The sequence below is a fragment of the Salminus brasiliensis genome, chromosome 4, assembly GCF_030463535.1.
Source record: "Salminus brasiliensis chromosome 4, fSalBra1.hap2, whole genome shotgun sequence".
NCBI lineage: Eukaryota > Metazoa > Chordata > Actinopteri > Characiformes > Bryconidae > Salminus > Salminus brasiliensis.
Genome location: NC_132881.1, coordinates 20,300,604 through 20,321,820, shown reverse-complemented (window position 1 = coordinate 20,321,820; position 21,217 = coordinate 20,300,604). Strand labels below are relative to the sequence as shown.

Here is a 21,217-nt window from a genome sequence, read left to right as displayed (position 1 = left end):
CTGTGCCCAAATAATTGAACTTAAGATCTGATCTGGCCAAAGCACATTGTTCCAGCTGTCCTGGTCTTTGTCTAGGTGACACATGTTACTTGCGGTAATGTTTGTGTTTTGACAGTAAGGGTTTACTCTTTTCCATGGAGGAAAGTGGGAGCTTTAAGATGTCTGTGCAGAAGAGATGCAGCAACAAGTTAATTGGGCATAAATTGGACATTTGATCCCTCTGGAACTGGAAAGTGTGGACTCAGGTGCAGTCTCAGGGAGGGTTGGTTGCCATAGTGCTCCTGCCACAGGGGACAGATTACAGGGCAAGGGGAAACACAGAGATTAAAAATGTGTGATCTACAGGCAATTCTCCGCCGTGCTGGTAGCCGCCATGTACATACCACCTAGCGCTAGTGCTAATGCTAATGCTAAGGAGGCACTATGGGAACTGCACGGGGCCATCAGCGATCTGCAGACCAAACATCCAGACGGACTGTTCATTGTCGCCGGAGATTTCAACCACGCAAATCTCAGGTCAGTCCTCCCTAAATTCCATCAACATGTGGACTTTGCAACGAGAGGAGCGAACGCGCTGGACCTTGTTTACACAAACATCCCCAGCGCGTACCGGGCGGAGCCCCGCCCCCACCTCGCGTTCTCGGACCACACGCCCAAACCAGAAGCCGTGGATGACTCCTGAGGTGTGTGCGCTACTGAGGACCCGCGACTCGGCCTTCAGAGTGGGTGACAAGGCGGCCCTGAGGAAAGCAAGAGCCAAATTGACACGAGCCATCCGAGAGGCAAAGCGCACACACGCCCAGAGAATCCACAGCCACTTCAAGGACACGGGTGACACGTGGCGCATGTGGCAGGGCATCCAGGAAATCACAAACTACAGGACAATGCCACCGTCCTCTGACAGTGATGCCTTCCTCCCCGATGCCCTGAACGACCTCTATGCACGATTTGAGGCACAGAACAACACGTTGGTGAGAAAGATCACACCCAAGCCAGACGAGCAGGTGTTGTGCCTGACTGCAGTGGACGTGAGGAAAACTCTGCGCAGAGTCAACCCACGGAAAGCTGCAGGACCAGACAACATCCCCCGGCAGAGTGCTCAGAGAGTGTGCAGACCAGTTGACAGATGTTCTCACGGACATCTTCAACGTCTCCCTGCGCAGCTCCACTGTCCCAACGTGCCTCAAGACCACCACCATCGTCCCTGTGCCGAAGAAGTCCACGGTGTCCTGCCTCAATGACTACCGTCCCGTTGCTCTCACGCCCATCATCATGAAGTGCTTCGAGAGGCTAGTCATGAGGAACATCAAGACCCAACTGCCCTCTTCATTGGACCCCCTGCAATTTGCATATCGTCCCAACCACTCCACGGACGATGCCATCACCACCACCCTTCATCTCTCCCTTACCCACCTGGAGAAGAAGGACACCTATGTCAGAATGCTGTTCATAGACTTCAGTTCAGCATTTAACACCATCATCCCACAGAATCTCACCAGGAAGTTAAGCTTGCTGGGCCTCAACACCCCCCTCTGCAACTGGATCCTGGACTTCCTGACAAGGAGGCCCCAGTTGGTCCGGTTCGGGCACAGCAGCTCCAGCACCATCACAATGAACACTGGGACACCCCAGGGCAGTGTACTGAGTCCTCTGCTGTTCACCCTGCTGACTCATGACTGTGTTGCGAAACACAGTTCTAACAGCATCATAAAGTTCGCCGATGATACAACTGTGCTGGGTCTCATCAGCAAAGGCGACGAGTCAGCATACAGAGAGGAGGTGCAGCAGCTGACAGACTGGTGTACAGTCAACAACCTTCACTGGAATGTAGAGAAGACCAAGGAAATAGTTGTTGACTTCAGGAAAACAAGACACGACCACTCTCCGCTCAACATCAACGGCTCCTCTGTGGAGATCGTTAAGAGCACCAAGTTCCTTGGTGTCCACCTAGCGGAGAACCTCACCTGGTCCCTGAACACCAGCTCTACAGCCAAGAAAGCCCAGCAGCATTTCTACTTCCTCCGGAAGCTGAGAAAGGCCCATCTCCCTCCACCCATCCTCACCCTCTTCTATAGAGGGACCATAGAGAGCATCCTAAGCAGCTGCATCACTGCCTGGTTTGGGACCTGCACAGCCTCTGACCGCAAGACCCTCCAACGCATTGTGAGGACAGCTGAGAGGATCATCGGAGTCTCTCTCCCCTCCGTCATGGACATTTACACTGCCCGCTGCATTCGCAAAGCAACCAGCCTTGTGGATGACTCCACCCACCCTTCACACAGACTGTTCTCCCTCCTGCCATCAGGAAGAAGGTACCGCAGCATCCGGTCCAACACGACCAGACTCTGCAATAGCTTCTTCCCCCAAGCCATCAGACTTCTCAACTCAACTCAACTTCTGAACTGATGTCTTTTCTGTTACATTCTCTCCCCCCACCCCCACCCCCACCCCCAACCATTTACCCCAAATAAAATGGGAAGCATTTTTTTGCACAAAGCATTTGCACTAATAACTTTACTACCTCACTGGACTCAATATTTATTAACACACTGCATAATTTGCACACTACCGCCAATGGAGACTTATGAGATCTAAAAATGTTATCCTCGATCTGACTGAAGGACACCATGGAAACAAGTGACTTTAGTGTGCAACAGAGAGAGGCCGAAAAATTTCGCGCTGAGGTTGATCAAGTCTGGCTCATTCTCTTCTTTGACTGGTAAGAAAGAAAGAACCTTAAACACCTGCGAGGCCAAATGTTGTAATTTCAACATGGTGAAACCAAAAATGTAGACAAATTAAAGTCTGAAATGTGTACTTTATCACATCTAATTGGTTTAAATAGAAATTTTAAATGTTGGCCTAACTAAAGGTTTTGCTGGGTCAACTATACATCAGCCTCCAGTTGATGTGGCTGGGCTGGTGTCTGGGCTGCCACTTTGTAACTGCTTCATGATCTCCTGGATGAGCTTCTAAATCTCCTCTAGATTCATGCTGGGCAGCAGCTTGACATCCAGTCATGGCCAAGAACACTGGCACCCCTGCACTCAAAAAAATACACCCCTTTTTCCAGAACATAGTTGTAATGACAAATGTTCTGGTATTTACATGTTTATTTCTTTTGTTTGCATTTGACCAATACAAAGAAAAGCAAATAAAAAAAATCTGATATCACAGAACTTCGAAAATGGACTGGACAAAATGATAAACCTATCAAAAATATTTGGTAGCATATCCTTTGGAGAAAAAAAATATTTTCTTTCTCTAACCATGAATTATACAATTGTTTTTTTTGGCAACTGCTCCAGGTTCTGAGATTTAAAGGATGTCTTCTCAGATAATTATTTGCTTTTTTCCTCTCCATGCTCAATGTGGTACACAAGCACAAAAATTTCTTTATTAAAGATTTCTTTCTTAACTTTGAATAATAATTTTGTCCTGGATATCATTTCTGGAGATCTGTGAGAAATTAGTTTTTGTTTCTGCTATTTTTTCTGTGTTTCAATACAAAACAAAAGATTGAACATGTGAGTACCAAAACATGCAATTTCAACAGATTTTTAGAAAGTGGTGCATTTTCAAAAAGAACTGCAGGGGTGCCATTTGTTTTTGCCCATGACTGTACCTCACTCTCCTGTGCTTACTGGACATGGTGACATCAGTTGCGACAGCCATTCTCCTGGGCTTACTGCAGTTGCAGATGTGGCTTCACATCTTACATCATATGGAACCTAGATGATCCAGGCACAGCATGGTGAGGTTAACACCTTATTGCACAGCAACAGTGGAGACCTGGAGGCGACAACGTCATCTCAACCCAAGAAAATTGTCAAGGTTGATGCATTACTTTTAGATTGGGAGGCAGTTTGGCATTAATGGTCAGCTGGAAGCCAGAGGGTGTGACCCACATTAGTTGCCTCACACCAAAGTCATTGCAAGATACTGATCTGCCAAAAATATACCTAGAACTTAAACTTGTCAAATTAATTTTGGTCCATTCCTATTTGTCTTCTGTTTACTCACACTTATGTCAGATTTGCATTTATTTAGGCTACTGCGAATTGTATTATATTGATTAGAATGGTATGGAAACAATAAACCATTTTGTTTACTGTTTTAATGTCCCCACAGTAAATACTAATAAATCTCCTCTACATTATTTCCTTTTTCCTTTGTAAGATTTGATATGTGTGTACTTGTACGTGTGTAACAGATCACATAAAGCAACATAAATCGAAACAGTAACAATAGCAATTAAAAAGCGAATAAAGACAGAGAATAATAATACTAATAAAACAAAGACAATCATCATTCATGATAATCATACATAGACATACACATACACTGCTCACAAAGGACAATGGTGAGGTACATGTGGAGAAAGGAACATGCCAGGGTGAATATGTAGAACACCACATAAGTTATAGAATCTGCTCTTTTATAACCAATGCAAATTATAAAATGCCATATGAACACTGGTGTAATCAGGAACCAAATAATAAACCAAGAGGACTTAAATAAAGAAGCTGTGGAATTATACGTCTACTAATACTTGAAATGGTTGAATATCATAATCATTATTATTATTATTATTATTATTATTTATTGATATCCAATGCTATCCTAAAATAATCTCTTTCAGTAAATAGGTAAATCAGGTTTAACAAATGGAAATGTGCAATATAATCATTTGAATATACATAATATGCAGGATGATAAAAGACATTTTCATATTTGCTTGTTTGAAGCACTTTGGTGACAAAGATGTAGAAATGAAATGCATAAAGTGAACAATGAAAACAAAAACTAGTTCAATTAGAAAAATAAAGAACCGTATACTCTCATTTCATAAAATCATTTTATTTTATCAGTGGTTAGAAGTCATAAAAATATAGGCCCAGAATTTGTGCCTATCTGAGATTTCTGTGCAGCTTCATCATTGACAAAAATATATAATTATAGAGATTATAAATCAACATTTAAAATTGCAATGAAGAACATACAATGCAAAATGTATTCTGTAGTGTACCATATAAACAATAAGCAATTTTAATAAAAGAGAGTCTTGCAAAAGTGCATTCTGTTTTTTTATGTTTTTTTTCTTCTGCACTTAAAATTAATCTTTCCACCAAAACCAAACCATACAAAACCTAAAAATTAAACATGTTTTATTGTAACAAATTTACATGAAGCAGGAAAAAAACATAAAAAAAATGAACTGATTTGGGAATTAATCTGAAGGTCAAAAGGACACTTCATCCAGGAATGCTAACGTTGCTAATAAGTGAAACAGAGCAGGTTTTTGTCAGTTTGTGCTTATTGGTACCCATTTTCATTCCTTTTTAGCCAGTATAGCATTTCCGTATGGAATAGTCTTGTAATAGTGAATCAAACGTAGAGAAAGAGAGCAACCCCAGCATCTCTCATTCCAGTTCTAGGGGGTGGGTAAATATTCTAAATATAGAAACATTTGGATTAAGGATAGGACTAATTTAAGAAGACAAATAGCCCAACCTGAAAAGTATACACATAGCTGTCCTCTAGCCCTCAGCTAATTTATTAAGACATTAAAAAAGTTTTGCTCAATTGTTTTGCCAGTCTTTAAAAATGTCAAGAGAGTAAAAAAAAAATCAAGAGAGTAAAACCAGTTTTTGTGAGAAGAGTAAAATGCTCATTGATTAAGAAATGTGCTATACATCCATTTTCTTTTCTCAAAATTTACACCATCTGAGCTGCCACAAGTACAAAAGTATTGATATTCACAAAGAACTATACAATAATTTAAAAAAAAAAAATCAGTAGGTCCAAAAAAAAATGCCTGGGCTCAACATATTCTGAAAGAACTGGAAGGAAAGAAAAATTCACCCAGTGCTTTAAAAAATGTTAAAAATAGAACAAAGATATAAATACAAAGATTTTTGTGTGTTCTTAAAATAGTGGCATCTAACCAATTTGCTGTGTCTGAGGGGATAAGACAACATGTACAGTGCCTTCCTGCACAAATTATTGCTCTGGACTCCAAAAAACATACTCACACACATACTCACACACATACTCACACACATACTCACACACATACTCACACACATACTCACACACATACTCACACACACAACAAGAAGGCACCTTTTGCTGGAGGAGATGAAGCTGAAAGCAAGACAGACTAAGGACAGAGAGAGGAGGGTCACATCCCTGGGAGAAAGACTGGGGGAGAGGGCTGATCTGGGATACAGGAAGAAAAATGAGTTGGGAAAGGGCCGTCGAGGTAAAAGCAGTCACACAGACGTGGTCACTCGGTCCACAGCATTATTGACCTCATTTTTGTTGGAATCCAGGCCTTTGGCAGCATTCATGTCATTGCGGAGGTTCTCCACCACCTTCTTCATGGTCCTTAACTCGCCAGGGTGGGGAGTGGCTCGCCGTAGCAGTGTTCCCTAAGAAAAAAAAAGAAAATATATAAAAGAAAGAAAATAATTTTAGAAAACACACCTAATCATCTTCCCCATACTGACTCCCACCCTCCTCCCCCTTTAAGCTTATAAGGCATATCAATAATTCTCAACTGTTGTTTTTTTTTTGTATTGTGGTCCCTTTCCATTGATGAATGGGGTAGAGGGTGGCTGAAAATTGTGCAGCAAGTTTGTGTACAATCAGAGCTGGGCAGAATACAAATGAATGCTTATATTAAAAATAAATAAATAAATAAATAAATAAACACACAAAATGCAAAAATTATAATAAAAACATTATATCTGCATTTAAAACAGCTGTGGGCTCATTTTCTTATTCTGTGATTATATACCACAGCCAAAAACAGAATGACATGAAAGTTCAGTTGCAAAGAGATACCAGACTTAATAAATGAAATTTCACTTGGAATACAGGAAACAATAACACAGACTGCTAAACTATGCTGCTGCTGCCACATGGCAGTGTACTTTGCACTGAATCTTCTCACGCACATATATCTGGTCCTGACCAATGAAAATGTTATTGTGTTAAAAAAAAAAAAACTGTCAGTGTATGGTTGTGGCTAATGCCTCTGTCTGCTGCTAGTCTCTCAATAACTTGTCTTTTGTGACTACCACAATTTTACACCTGATGTTGAAAGGCAAAGGAAAAGCCACACACAGCAGATCACTTCTGATCTCTCCACCCATTGTATGTGATGCTTCCTTGAAGGCACAGGTCCTATAAACTGAGCGTTTATACTTGTACATAGTGCCCGTTCACACCTTGCATCCAGAAACACAACACAGTATATAGCTCAGCTTAGCCCAACAGTACGTCATAAACTTAAATATATTAAACTGAACACAATTTTCATCATCATTAATAAACCTTTCACAAATATCAACTCTTAGAACTCTCCAGGTTCTACACCTGAAAGATACAAGGTGAAAAAAAGGATGTGAGTAAATTAGTACTGTTAGCAGAGGATTTTCCTCTTTATCTACAAGACTTTAGATTGAATGTTTTTCTAGGGGCAAATGGTAAGAAAGTGATTTACAAGACCATATATAATAACATAAAACTTTTAATTAAACTAATAAAATAAAAATAAATAACAAATATTACAAATACAACAATATATTATATACTAATATAATACAACATATAATTAAATATTTGAGATGAAATAGATACATCTTAACCCTCCTCTTAGTTGTTTAAAGATGATTAGGTGATAATGCGCTTCCTCTTCCAAATATCTGTTGCTATCTTTTTTTTCATGAGAAACGGATTTTTAAAATGTCCAAATATGACTATTTTGGAACTTTTTTTCCTACAGCGACCCACTGCACATCAAATGTACAACTGACAACAAACATTATGATCTACTGGACTAATAATCATCATAATCATGTAATGTATTTGGAGCCAAATTTGAGAGGCAAGTCTTTGTGAGAAATTTCCAATTCTGCGCTTCTCATTTCTCCCACCTTTTCATCGTCCTCTTCGTCATCATCTTCTAAGAAGCGGATGGCACTAATTCTGTTCATAGCCCGGTTGTCCCAGGTGTCATCAGCCATGTCGTTTACAAGGCTCTCCAGAGCTCCACAGCGTGCCAGGTTATCTGATCCTACTCACGCACAGACACACAAGGACACACAAGGACACACATGGCACATTAACTAATACATAATATCCCACAACTTCCCTTGCTCTTAGTGAGGGCAAAAAGGAGTCGAGTTAACACATATCAGGATTATTTGTTTCCTCTGACATGCATGCACTCGGCACCTGCACTCTAGCAGTAGAAAATTAGGGCTTGGAGATACCCGATCATGCTTTCCAATCCTGGCTTATTCAGAGGCTTACTGCAAGACAATCTGTAACCCCCTCCACCCCCACCCACAACCACAAGTGTTCCACCCTCATCTGCTTTACAAGCTGGCCCACGTCACATCAAAATGACTATAAGCCCTCAGCTTGAGCAAGGCTGACACAGAAACAGGGCAGAAGTGTTCAAGCAGTGACTTTCATCAGCCTTCTTCAGATTCGTAATGTGTGCCGCTGCTCTTGGCTCGAAGAGAGGATAGAAAAGTAAATATGAGGCCTCCCTAGATTTCAGAAGGGTTATGTTTCGTGGTAGTGCCACTGTTGAAAGTGCTTAATAGAAGGGGGCAGGGCTTTGAGGAGATAAGCCTCTTTAGACATCCAATCTGCTGGGCGTGTGTTAAAGACAGTACAGGAACACAAACAAAGAGTGAGAGGTGCCATGGAAGTTCAAAGATTCCAGACTCCCTTTTCCATCATTTACCTACAATCTGTAAACAAACATGTAACAGCATCCAATCTAATCTTGTGGCCATTTGTGGCATAATTAAATCCTAAAGGGCACTGGCTAGATTAAGTACAGCAGTCTGGGGCTCTGACGTGGGACGTTATTAGAATATTACACCAGAAAGGATTACAATTTCAGCTAGGACATCTTTCTGGATGATCCTTCTCCATGACTCCACAATGTACTGCATGTTTATAAGTATGAAGGTTACCTATATGTTGGCTCCTATGTTCTGTACCATTATTGTCATTTTGAGGCATGAAGAATAAAAAGCACCATCTTTATTAAATTACTTCTCAAGCACTATACTGTACAGTTTAGTGAAATGCTATAAGTACAGAATAATTTCTTTATCCAAATTCTACATAGGGAAGAGAAATAATATAGACATTTAGTATGTGTCAGTTCATACGCTTAAAAATACAGAAAGTACTAAATTAGCTGCATTAAAAATACTGCAAAAATTAATCACATGTAATGTGCAAATAACAATAATAATATAATCAATCACAAAGACAGACATAATGCATGGTTTTTTTTGGCAACCAAGAGTATCGGTGTAAAATGTATGGTGTACTGCACCTTTGTCAGATTCGCAGGGCTGCTGAGGAAGAAGCACACAAGTGAGCACCTTCTCTCCCGACTCTGGATCCACATCTGTCTGAAAGGTGAGCAAAGGCTGAGACTGGTTCTCTGACAGCCAGAGGGCTTTTAGTCGCAGTGTGGTGAGAGACATGGGCAGATAGGCCAGCCTATTGGACAAAAAGAGAAAGACAGAAGACTGGAGAATAGTAAGGCAGACCCAATCTGGTGGTATTAAGGAACTAACACTTGCTTATAGTCAGGTTTAAAATGTTTTTTCATACATGTTGTATGAAACTAACTGAGCCCTGCTAGCGTTTAGTTGTGGGCACCTACAAAAGGTAAAAAAATGTGAAAAATGTAAATCTTTAAATGTGATTCCTTTTGGAAGCCCTAATGGGCTTTTTCTCACATGTAGCCCTCAACCTCTGAACGACAAATGTACAACTCTATTTTTTACTCTTTATTTATATAAGTTAAAATTAATAAATTAAGTTTTTAATGTAAAAAAAAAAAAACAATACACAGTATGGCAATGTGCAGTACATTAGTGGTAAAAATAAAAGCCAATGTTCGTCTTGCATAATTGTTTAAGACAAATTTAAATTGTCTGAACAAAACCACAGCACCTGCTGAAACAGTGTTTATAATGCTTTGCACAAACCTGTAAAAAAAGGTTATTAACACTTGCAAAGTCTATGCAGTTGCACTATGCAAAGTCACTTCATAATTATACTTTAATTCTAGTCCTCAGCTGGAATAGCTGGAAACTTAGGGCCAGCAGGTATAGTTGGCTACAGTCACGAAAGGGAGAGAAACAAGCAAGCAACTGTGCAGTAGATTCAATTTTACATCTTTGCCTACATTGCCTTTACAACCTGACAAATTTAACAACTATTAATTCAAATGTTTTTAAGAATAATAACCACTCAATTTATCAAAGGGAGATCCAGGGCAAAAGAGGAAAAGAGAAGAGAGAGAAATTGTCTCATGTAGGGTTGCACAATATTGCAATATTTTGTTGTTCTGCAATATAAATTAAAAAAAATACAGGAATACAGTAATTCTCCAGAAGACAGTGATATAACGCTGTGATATAATAATGCAATAATGCTCTATGTATCCAAGATCAGAGATCTGCCTTTGGTGGAGATGTTATGGAAAATGAGAACAGTGAAAATTTAAAGCATGTTATAGCAAGTTAATTTGCCTTAAATTGCACATCGTCAATGTCACATGTCAATGCTGAAATTATGCAGCTCTAGTCAAGTGCAAATGTTTTAGGAACACCTGGTCCCATTTAAAACCCCAAAAATAGAACATTGCCAAGCACGGTTAGCTGAAAGTTGTTGCTAATGTTAGCCACTATACTTTACTAAAACATACTTCATATGCTTGTATACATATTTATTTTGAATATGCCAACAGTCATTTATTTTTTAGATTTCTGGTAACTGTTTTGGTTTGACAAGAAAATAACAAAATTACTGACAGAAACCAACAGAAGTGAGAATCGGGAAAGGTTAAAAAGGTCCAATAGAAATCACATTTGCACTAGTTTTACTAATCAAAATTATAGTTTATATATGTGAAATGTCAACTGTTTGTAGATTAATAATAACCGATAGAAAAATCAAGGGTTTGAGGGGTTAACCTGACAATAATATAGAGCGCATGCTTGCTCCAAAAACAAACCTGTTTCCGGACACATCAAACACATGCAGTTCTGTAGCCTGCGACAGCTCTGAGGGGATGCGTGATAAGCGGTTGTCTCTCACACACAGCACATTTAGACTACTGCAGCCTCCTATCTGTAAAGAGACAAAGGAGCAAGTCAGAAATATAGACAACAAATAGCCACAAACTGAGAAACAATGCAATAACCTCATGGAAAGGCAGCAGACAACAGAGCTTTTAATGATGGTAGCGCAGGGAATTCCAGCAAGGCCAGGGGTTAACAGCTCATGACAATTCTCAAAAGCCTCAATTTTCATTATAGTCGCAATAAATTATTATTCTGGTTGCGAAATGGCAAACAAAAACAGAGCAAGAGCACTAGTGGGGAAAATGTGGGGAAGGAATGGGGGGGGATGAGTGTTAAGTCAATAAAAAAACAACTGAAAGAAGTGTGTCACTGACCGAGCAAGTAAGTGATTGGGTGAAAGAATAAAAAAAAAAAAAACAGACAGCACTCCTTTACGCTACATCTGGTTTTCTCATGGATCTATAGAGTGCTGATGGGATTGGACAGTGAAGCTAAGTTTAGAAGCAATTAATGGTGACCTACAGCACAATGTTAATGGGCAGCCAGAGAGACAGAGCTTAAACCTGACTGAGACAATGAGACATCTCATCACATTAACTTAACAGCACTGAGGCCATGTGTGTCAAGTAAAACTCATATCAGTGGCCCCAAGTAGAAGAATCTAGTTTCAGAACAGGGTAAACAGAGTGGTTATTAATATATTATTTGCTGATGCAGATGAAAGTGCATTTATTATGCATCCACATGACAATATGCATTGTGAAGAACAGGCATGCTATGCAGAATAATGAAGGACATGCCTTTCAGCCAATAGCAACAGTTTCTAAACACAACCTCCTCCATCAAGTGAAGAAGAAACTCCTCACAACAAAATGGAAAAGGAAAGGTTTTGGATAAAAACCTGTGGAAGAACACACAGCTTAATGTCAAATTATTAACTTTATAATGTTACTCTAACTGCTAAAATAAAATTTCATGATATCAAAAAACATCATAAAATCATTCTCCAACTTCCAAACTGTCTGAAGTGGTGCTAGTAATTCCAGTCTCCACTGTGGTAACAGTTCAGCATTTTAACAAAATTAAAATTGCCATGAGAGGTCACCTTTCTCAGGAAAAGACACAAAACCTAATGACATACAGTGGGGAAAAAAGTATTTAGTCAGTCACCAACTGTGCAAGTTATCCCACTTAAAAAGATGAGAGAGGCCTATAATTGACATCATAGGTAGACCTCAACTATGAGAGACAAAATGAGGGAAAAAAAAAATCAGAAAATCACATTGTCTGATCTTTAAAGAATTTATTTGCAAATAATGGTGGAAAATAAGTATTTGGTCAAGAACAAAAGTTCATCTCAATACTTTGTTATATATCCTTTGTTGGCAATGACAGAGGTCAAATGTTTTCTGTAAGTCTTCACAAGGTTGGCACACACCGTTGCTGGCATGTTGGCCATTCCTCCATGCAGATCTCCTCTAGAGCAGTGATGTTTTGGGGCTGTCGGCAGGCAACACGTACTTTCAACTCCCTCCAAAGGTTTTCTATGGGGTTGAGATCTGGAGACTGGCTAGGCCACTCCAGGACCTTGAAATGCTTCTTACGAAGCCACTCCTTTGTTGCCCTGGCAGTGTGCTTGGGATCATTGTCATGCTGAAAGACCCAGCCACGTTTCATCTTCAATGCCCTTGCTGATGGAAGGAGGTTTGCACTCAAAATCTCACAATACATGGCCCCATTCATTCTTTCATGTACACATACCAGTCGTCCTAGTCCCTTTGCAGAGAAACAGCCCCAAAGCATGATGTTGCCACCCCAATGCTTCACAGTTGGTATTGTGTTCTTTGGATGCAACTCAGCATTCACTCTCCTCGTTGTGTTTGTACCAAACAGTTCTACTTTGGTTTCATCTGACCATAAGACATTCTCCCAATACTCTTCCAGAACATCCAAATGCTTTCTTGCAAACTTCAGACGCGCACAGATATATACTGGTTTAAGCAGGGGAACACGTCTGGCACTGCAAGATCTGAGCCTTTGTAACGTTGGTCCGAGCTTTCTGCAGGTCATTCACTAGGTCCCCCCCGTGTGGTTCTGGGATTTTTGCTCACCGTTCTTGTGATCATTTTTGATCTTGCGTGGAGCCCCTGATCGAGGGAGATTAGCAGTGGTCTTGTAGGTCTCCCATTTTCTGATTATTGCTCCCACAGTAGATTTCTTCACACCAAGCTGCTTGCCTATTGCAGATTCAGTCTTCCCAGCCTGGTGCAGGTCTACAATTTTGTTTCTGGTGTCCTTCGACAGCTCTTTGGTCTTCACCATAGTGGAGTTTGGAGTGTGACTGTTTGAGGTTGTGGGCAGGTGTCTTTTATATATATATATATGTTAACGAGTTCAAACAGGTGCCATTAATACAGGTAATGAGTAGAGGACAGAGAAGCCTCTTAAAGAAGAAGTTACAGGTCTGTGACAGCCAGAAATCTTGCTTGTTTGTAGGTGACCAAATACTTATTGTCCACCATTATTTGCAAATAAATTCTTTAAAAATCAGACAATGTGATTTTCATAGTTGAGGTCTACCTATGATGTCAATTACAGGCCTCTCTCATTTTTCTAAGTGGAAAAACTTGCACAATTGGTGACTGACTAAATACTTTTTCCCCCCTGTAATTGTGACTTCACTGTCAATTAACAATTGTGTAATAATTTTTAATATTTGTGCAATAATTTTAATTGCCTTCACTTTCACTACAATTACTTATGTGCTTCGAGTGACTGCATGGTCAGTATTCCTGTTCATATTTTCTTTCCATGCCCTTATAAATAACTGATCTATAAGCATGTTTTGTATATTCATTATAAAAATGTATGTATATATATATATATATATATATATATATATATATATATATATATATATATCAAATTCTTTTCAAAATCTTAAAAGAATATATCACTGTAGGTAGATGCAATTCACCTAGGTTAATAAGCACAGATTACAGCACTGTCAGTAAGGATTTACTTAGCATACTTAACTGGTGTGTACAAAATTGCATCTGGATCCAATAATTCTAAGAACAAGTCTAAGTATTAATAACAGTAACAGTATTCATTAAAAATACTGTATGAATGAATTCTATAGAATTTGTAGATTTTGTTGTACATGAGCACACTCGATACAGTTCAGCACACAGCTTTTCCAATAAATAAATAAATAAATAAATAAATAAAAACCCTGTTTTTCAAAAGTTGAAAATTGGAAAATCAACTCTTGACCAACAGACAGGCGGTTGCATAAATATCGGTCATTATAAGATAAGATAAGATAGTCCTTTATTGGTCCCACAGTGGGGAAATTCTCAAAATTATGTATCATGAAATATCAATCATTATTCAATGGAAAATAATGAACAGTTTGCCGCCATTCGTCCACTGTCATGTGTAGTTTACACATAGATTATAATGTGATTTAAAAAGAAAAAAATACAAAACAGCTGGTTTCAGATCAACATATGCCAAGAAATTATTCCCTTCAACATTTTCCAAAAAGCATTCGATAAAAAAAAAAACAGGTTTAGCTTCTAAAGATGTAATTTCTTGCCCTGCTTTACCAACAGAGTCCTTCGTATTTTAGGACAAGTCAACACAATCTGAAAAGGCACAGTGATGAGAAAAGCTGCTGAATGTGTGGTGTGTAAGGGAGAAGTGGGAATGTTCTACTGTGAGGCATGCAGCAATGGATGAGGTCAGATTAGCAGCAGTGCTAAAGGCTCTCACTGCACAATCTGAATCACTGACACACAGGACCTTTGTTTTACCACAGAGAAAGGCCTTTCATATTCCAATTTAACTAGACCCTCCCCTACACACGAGAGGGGTGAAGAGAGAGAGACTGGAAAGAAAGTGAAGAGGGTTATAGTAAAAAAAAAAAATACAGCAGGATCATGATCATTATATTATGCACGTAGTGTCATGAGAGATAAAAATGAATGCTAACAAAATAATTTTAATAATTAAACAATTTCTAGCCATCTCTAGAATTTAATTGCTGTGGACAGAGTATGCAGATATATGTAGAGATACATACAATGATCGATTTTACATATTTACACATTTTACACATTTATTTTTTTAGCTTATTTTTTTTGACATTCCTTTAATTATTGAGAATTTAACAATGTTTACTACATCAGACAACAAAGGGGTAATTCCAATGGTCTTAGATGATGTGGACCCTTTGTAGTTTTGCCATAGAATTAAGCAAAAAACAAGGAATGCAATTCTTCAGAATAACTTAATAACAAAACAAAGTACACCCTCTTTGAATTTAAGTTTAACATATGAAGACAAAAATCATCTTTAGGTCTTAAAATTACATAAATGTGACCTTTGTTAAAAGAGAATCTAGGCCAAAACGTAGAAGCAGTGTGTGAAAAACTAAGTACACCATTACTGCTTTAACAGGAATTATGAGGGTAAGTAGCAGGCAGATGCTGCTAATCAAATGCCCTTGTTGTTACTTAATGTTACTTAATCATAAACATGTGTGACCACATCTATAAAAGCAGACGTTTTGCTGGTCTGGAGCATTCAGGTGTGTGTTAACCAATGCCACGGAGGAAAGACATCAGAAGTGATCATAGAGAAGCAATTTTTATAATGGCATATCCGAACAATTTGAAGTTCATCATTCTACAGAGAGAAAGAAGTGGAAAGCATTCAATAGGTTACACCCAATAGGATTCGACTCACAGAAACTAGATTTGCTGGTTAGCAAGTGTGAGGATTATCTTTCATAAGGCTCATTGGAATGGGCAGGGATAGTCCCTGTCAGATTAATCAGCATTCAAGCCAAGCCACGAGTGACTGTCAGAAACACACACACAGTTTGCAATTCTAAGGCAATTAAAATTAAGTAGTAGAAGAATGTATGCTTTTAAAATATTTTTGTTATGTTCATACAGTTGCACTTAAACAACTTAAAACCCCATCGAAAATTAAGTGTATTAGCAAATAACCCGACTTTCAGCAGTTTTCAACAAGCCAAGCAAACTGAGCCAAATTAAATAGTTCAACGTAACAAAAATACAGAAAACACAGAATGTCACTTTTACTTACAAGTACAAGTAAAACACCTGTTTTGTAAACATGACTAATAACTTGACACCAGCTTCTGGCAGCATTTCTAAGAAATTTTAAGCCCATTGCTCACCAATATTCTTGTGTTTACATGCTGCAACCGCCTTCTACAAATCGCACCAAATATTTTCTGCAGGTATGCTTGGGATCACTGTCCTGTTGGAAGGTCAAATAATTTCCAAGCTTCAGCTTCCTCACAGCATGCATGGCTCCTAGAATTTCTTGATACTAGGTTTCCAGGGCCAGAGGAAGCAGAGCAGAAAATCACAGAGCCACTGTGTTAATTTTGACATATGCTTCATTCTTTCTCTTCCAGACATACCGCTGATCCATAGACCCGAAAAGTTCCAGTTTTGTTTTATTTCTCCACAGAACAGAATCCCAAAACTTATGTGGAGCAATGGAACATTAGAATATTTGTGAACTGGAAGCAATTGCCCATGAGGATTTCTCAAGAATGCCATCAGAGGCTGCTGTCTGGATATTGCACCATGCTTACAGAAATAAACGGTTTTAAAGATGAGTCTTTTTAACTATAATTACTTAACAATTTAAATAATTAATTGTTAGATTACTTGATTAATAAACATATACACACAGTTTACTTTACTGTAAATGCACAGTAGGAAAATGCAACAAATGTGTAATCACAGCAACACACCGTGAAAATACTTTCGTATTTCCTAGTTTCTAGTTTTAAGAAATCTCCTCAGTTTGAACAAGATCTAGTTATTGTTTCATCTCTTTGTACATTAGATGGACTATCTGCCACTATTAATATCACCACTATTAACTATCTGTTGTATTTGGTTTAGTAATTTTTATCAATAATGTTTAAATAGCTGTGACCAGAGGAGGATGGGTCCCCCTTGTGAGTCTTGGTTCCTCCCAAGGTTTCTTCCTTGGGAGTTTTTCCTTGCCACTGTTGCCATTGGCTTGCTCACTGGGGGGTCTTCAATCCTTCATGTCTTACTTGACTTTTAAAGCAGTTTAACAGTTCATTCACAGCACAATGGTGATTTGACACGTTAATACAAAGTGTAACTGTTGTGAGGTGATGATAGTATATTGAGTATTTTACAACAGCTTAGAACGCAGCACTGAAAATCAGACTTTACAATGAAATATACACTGCCATGCAAAGAGTCATGGGATAGCAGTATGTAAACTGATTATGAAACTGGTGTTACCTTAGGGAAGGCTTGGGAACACCCAGACGTGTATAAGTTAGTGAGGCTGAACACCGGACACAGTGCCTCATCTGAGGATGCTACCTGGACCCTAGAGAACTTGCTACATCTGGCATGATCTGATGAGTCACGGTGCCCATTGTGTTGAGCTGATGGTAGGGTTTGTGTGTGGCACAGACCCCATGGAGCCACGGGCACCAGTTATCAACAAGTGACTGTGCAGGCTGGTGGTTGTTCCATTCTGGTGTGGGCTGTATTCTCAAGGAATGACTTGGGTCCACTGGTCCGCCTAAAAAAAAGCAATTGACTGGTGCTTGGGAACCCCCCTCCATGATGGGATATTCCAGCAGGATAATGCACCATGCCATCAAATCTGAATGGTGTGACCTGCATGTTTGCCTGACAGGAGCCCAATTGAGTATTTATCGGAGGTGGTACAGAGGTCCATTCGTGCACAAGATCCTGTACCTACAAATACAAATAAGTTGTCTTTGGCTGTCCAGATCTTGTGCAGCAACTCGATGTGGCTTCAATTCCACATGTAGATGTGAGAGCCAAACAAGATGTTGAGCCACACATCACTGGGCTACAGATACAAGTTCCTGACCCATGACTTTTGACATGTCAGTGTATAATAGAACAGGATACATACCTCTTTGGGCAAAGATGTTAAGCGATTCCTATCACAGTTGAAGTTTGAGAGTTTCTTAAGCTTTCCAATACTTCTTGGCAAACTCTGAGAAAACCAAAGATAAATAAGAATATCAGGAATACAGAGCTACTGGTCTATTATTATACAAATTGTTGGAAATATAGGATTGCAATGGCCCAATGAAGAATGTTGTGAAGTTTTTTTAAGTAGTAAAAAAAAAAGTGCACAAATTCTACAAGACACTAAATTATTTTGCACATTCCAATATAATATTTAATTTGTCTCCAAGCACTATAAAACTTATAAAACTTGAATATTTAATACCAGAAGTGGTCAAGTAAAGTGAAATGTTTCCCTTGCTATTTTGGTTAACAGTGTTCATTAATCAAAAACAATGTAGTAATGTGTACTATGTTCTAGTGGTATAAAAGGCTAGCAGTATACTGGCATGGCAATGACAATTACCAATTTAATAATGATCATTGCTGGCTAGCTATTCTTTAACATTAGCATGCTTGCTGCATTTGAGGGGTTATTGTATCAAAACTGTGAAAATTGGTGTGGCTAGAGTATTTTGAAATTTTGACCAACATCCATCTGCTTTCTTGTACACAGCACATTTTCCAGTGTTAAATGAACAGTGGCTATTGATTTAACACAGGCAAATTTGCTGTGTAGGGTAGCATGGGCAGAATTTCCTGTATTGCATCGAAGTGATACAATCTGATTTTGGGAGATCTAGATGGGAACCTACATTTCTGGGACCTGAAGTACTTCTGCATAGTTTTGTTACAAAACATGATAAATATTGTATGTCGTGACAATATTATCGCTATATTACCCACCTCCTATACCCCACCTATAAAAGTACACATTTTTTCTTGGCAGTTTAGAAACCATTTCAAACAATTAGTAGTGGAAATGAAATCCACCAGATTTAAACACCACCCAATCTTAAGTACAGCAGAGTATCACAATTTTGTTTAAGGGCTGTTACTCACCATCAACTGGTTCTCAGTGAGTACCAGCTCTGTCAGGCTTTCACAGTTGCCAATACTCTCAGGCAGCTGGGCCAAGCGGTTTTGATCTGCTTTCAGTATGGAAAGGCGTTTTAATTTTCCTGTGGGAGCACACACACATGCACACACAGCAATGTGAGATTATTGCTGAGATCACACATCCCAGGAGAGGAATGCCCATAACCATCAGCAACTATTTGATGTGTGCATTGACAGATGACAAATGTAGGTCAGCAGGCTACCATACATCTAGCTAACTGTGTGCCAATAATCTTTCTGCACTTTTTGAAAGGAAATTGTGCAGATAGAGACTATTTAACATGATCATTGAACAACATGATCATATGGTTCCATAAGTGATTTGTAATTTGCAGATCTTGAGAGGCAAACTATGCACACAACATACATATCAAACAAAAAAATGTTAGTCACAGGGTCCTATATTTAAGTGCACACAAACATGATGATGCAAATACAGAACAATCTCACACAACACAATCCATGTTATAATAGAATGTGTAATCACTGACCTATGCCCTCTGGCAGGGCATCGATGAGGTTTTGGGACACCAGCAGGTCAGTGAGCAAGATCAGGCCAGCCATTTCCTCCGGAAGGCGTTCTAGCTTGTTCTCGGACACATCCAAACATAGTAGATTCTTCATGCTGCCCAGCTCCTAAGAGGGAGCAGGGGAGCACACAAAAGTCTGCTGATTTAACTTCTGTTCATTGGTAGACAGCTCATCTTTCATTCCAGGAATAAAGTCATTATTTGTTCTTGTATTAAGGTATCGTAACATATCTGAACTCTGCACTTCACCTGAGAGTATCAAAAGAACCTGTGTCATGTGTGTTTATTCTATTTTTTTTTTTATATCACACACAGACACACAGATTATTGTTTCATGTGAGCAGTTATCAGAGCATTTCACTTGCTAGTTGTACTATGACTATGTATGTGAAAAGTGAATTGATTTATTTAAAATTGCCAATGTTATGTCTTCTGTTTTATTTTCGTGGAAGAAGCTACTACCATCTTTTGTGTCCCCTTTTTTTGTACTCTCCATGTAAAATAAATGATGGCAAATGTGTGAAGTATTGTAATTCAAGTGACCTGTCACTTAAACACATCTTTATGAATTATTATTTTATTTGATGTTTATCCTTACCATAATAATAACAGTTACAACTAATTAAAAAATTCAAATCAAATCACAATTACAAATTAAAATCACATTTCTCTCTCCCATCAATATAAATAAACAATTTTCTTTACCGGTGGTATTTCAGCCAGCTGGTTTCCATCAAGCCACAGGTCCTTTAAACTGACAAGGCATCCTATTGTCTCTGGCTAGAAGCAAACATGTTTGACAGTTCAAGAGGGATACAGACATGGGTGACTTTCACTAACGCACACAGGAATGCAGAGGTATGCAAAACATTTGTAAACAGGGCTTCCACTGTAACCTGCTTTAGCTCCAGCAAATCACTGCCTTTGAGTGGCCAGTCACACCATCACACATATGTGAGTTTAAACTAAGCTCCAACATATATAAATCGGACACATAGACACATTTACACACAAGACAGTGTGGTGGATATGTATTTTAACTGTTTTTAATTAATTATCTACATATTTAAAATGGGATCAAATTATTTATGATATTTCTGGCTTTGTGTACCCACACACCCAGTTCTCAAATGCAGTAATTGCAGAGGAACTTACTAAATTATACAGTTCATTGTTCCCTAGATCAAGTTCTTCAAGTCTGTGTAGCTGACAAAGAGATCTGACAAAAAGAAGCACAGAACATGCATGTGAGCAAATACACATTTGGTAATTGAGAAATGCTTACAAATTATTGTAACTTACTCTGGTAAATATGTCAACAAGTTTTCTCTGAGTTCCAGCGATACCAAGTTACAGAGGCTGAAAAGAGAAATATTTGTCATTATTCTGAACATAAATTCATGGCCACATTTTCTTCTTTCCCCATAATGTTTCCCCATTTATCTGTGATTAATACCCATGATAATTGATGCAGTGAACTACACTATTGCACCACTCTGAATCATCTGGCCTT

At 38.8% G+C, this 21,217-nt stretch overlaps 1 protein-coding gene across 1 annotated transcript in view; it reads right to left on the bottom strand.

Annotated features, from left to right (window-relative positions):
- Positions 1-4,844: 4,844 nt before the first annotated feature.
- lrrc1 (leucine rich repeat containing 1) overlaps positions 4,845-21,217 on the bottom strand; it is a 32,108-nt gene continuing 15,735 nt past the window's right edge. Inside the window, exons 5-14 of the mRNA XM_072677564.1 lie at positions 21,007-21,063; positions 20,860-20,923; positions 20,410-20,484; positions 19,666-19,810; positions 19,118-19,236; positions 18,117-18,200; positions 11,066-11,181; positions 9,371-9,540; positions 7,944-8,083; positions 4,845-6,434 (exon numbers count right to left, since the gene is read on the bottom strand). Of these exons, the coding sequence (XP_072533665.1) occupies positions 6,276-6,434; positions 7,944-8,083; positions 9,371-9,540; positions 11,066-11,181; positions 18,117-18,200; positions 19,118-19,236; positions 19,666-19,810; positions 20,410-20,484; positions 20,860-20,923; positions 21,007-21,063 (1,129 nt within the window). The 3' untranslated portion in view covers positions 4,845-6,275. The remainder of the gene's footprint in view (positions 6,435-7,943; positions 8,084-9,370; positions 9,541-11,065; positions 11,182-18,116; positions 18,201-19,117; positions 19,237-19,665; positions 19,811-20,409; positions 20,485-20,859; positions 20,924-21,006; positions 21,064-21,217) is intronic.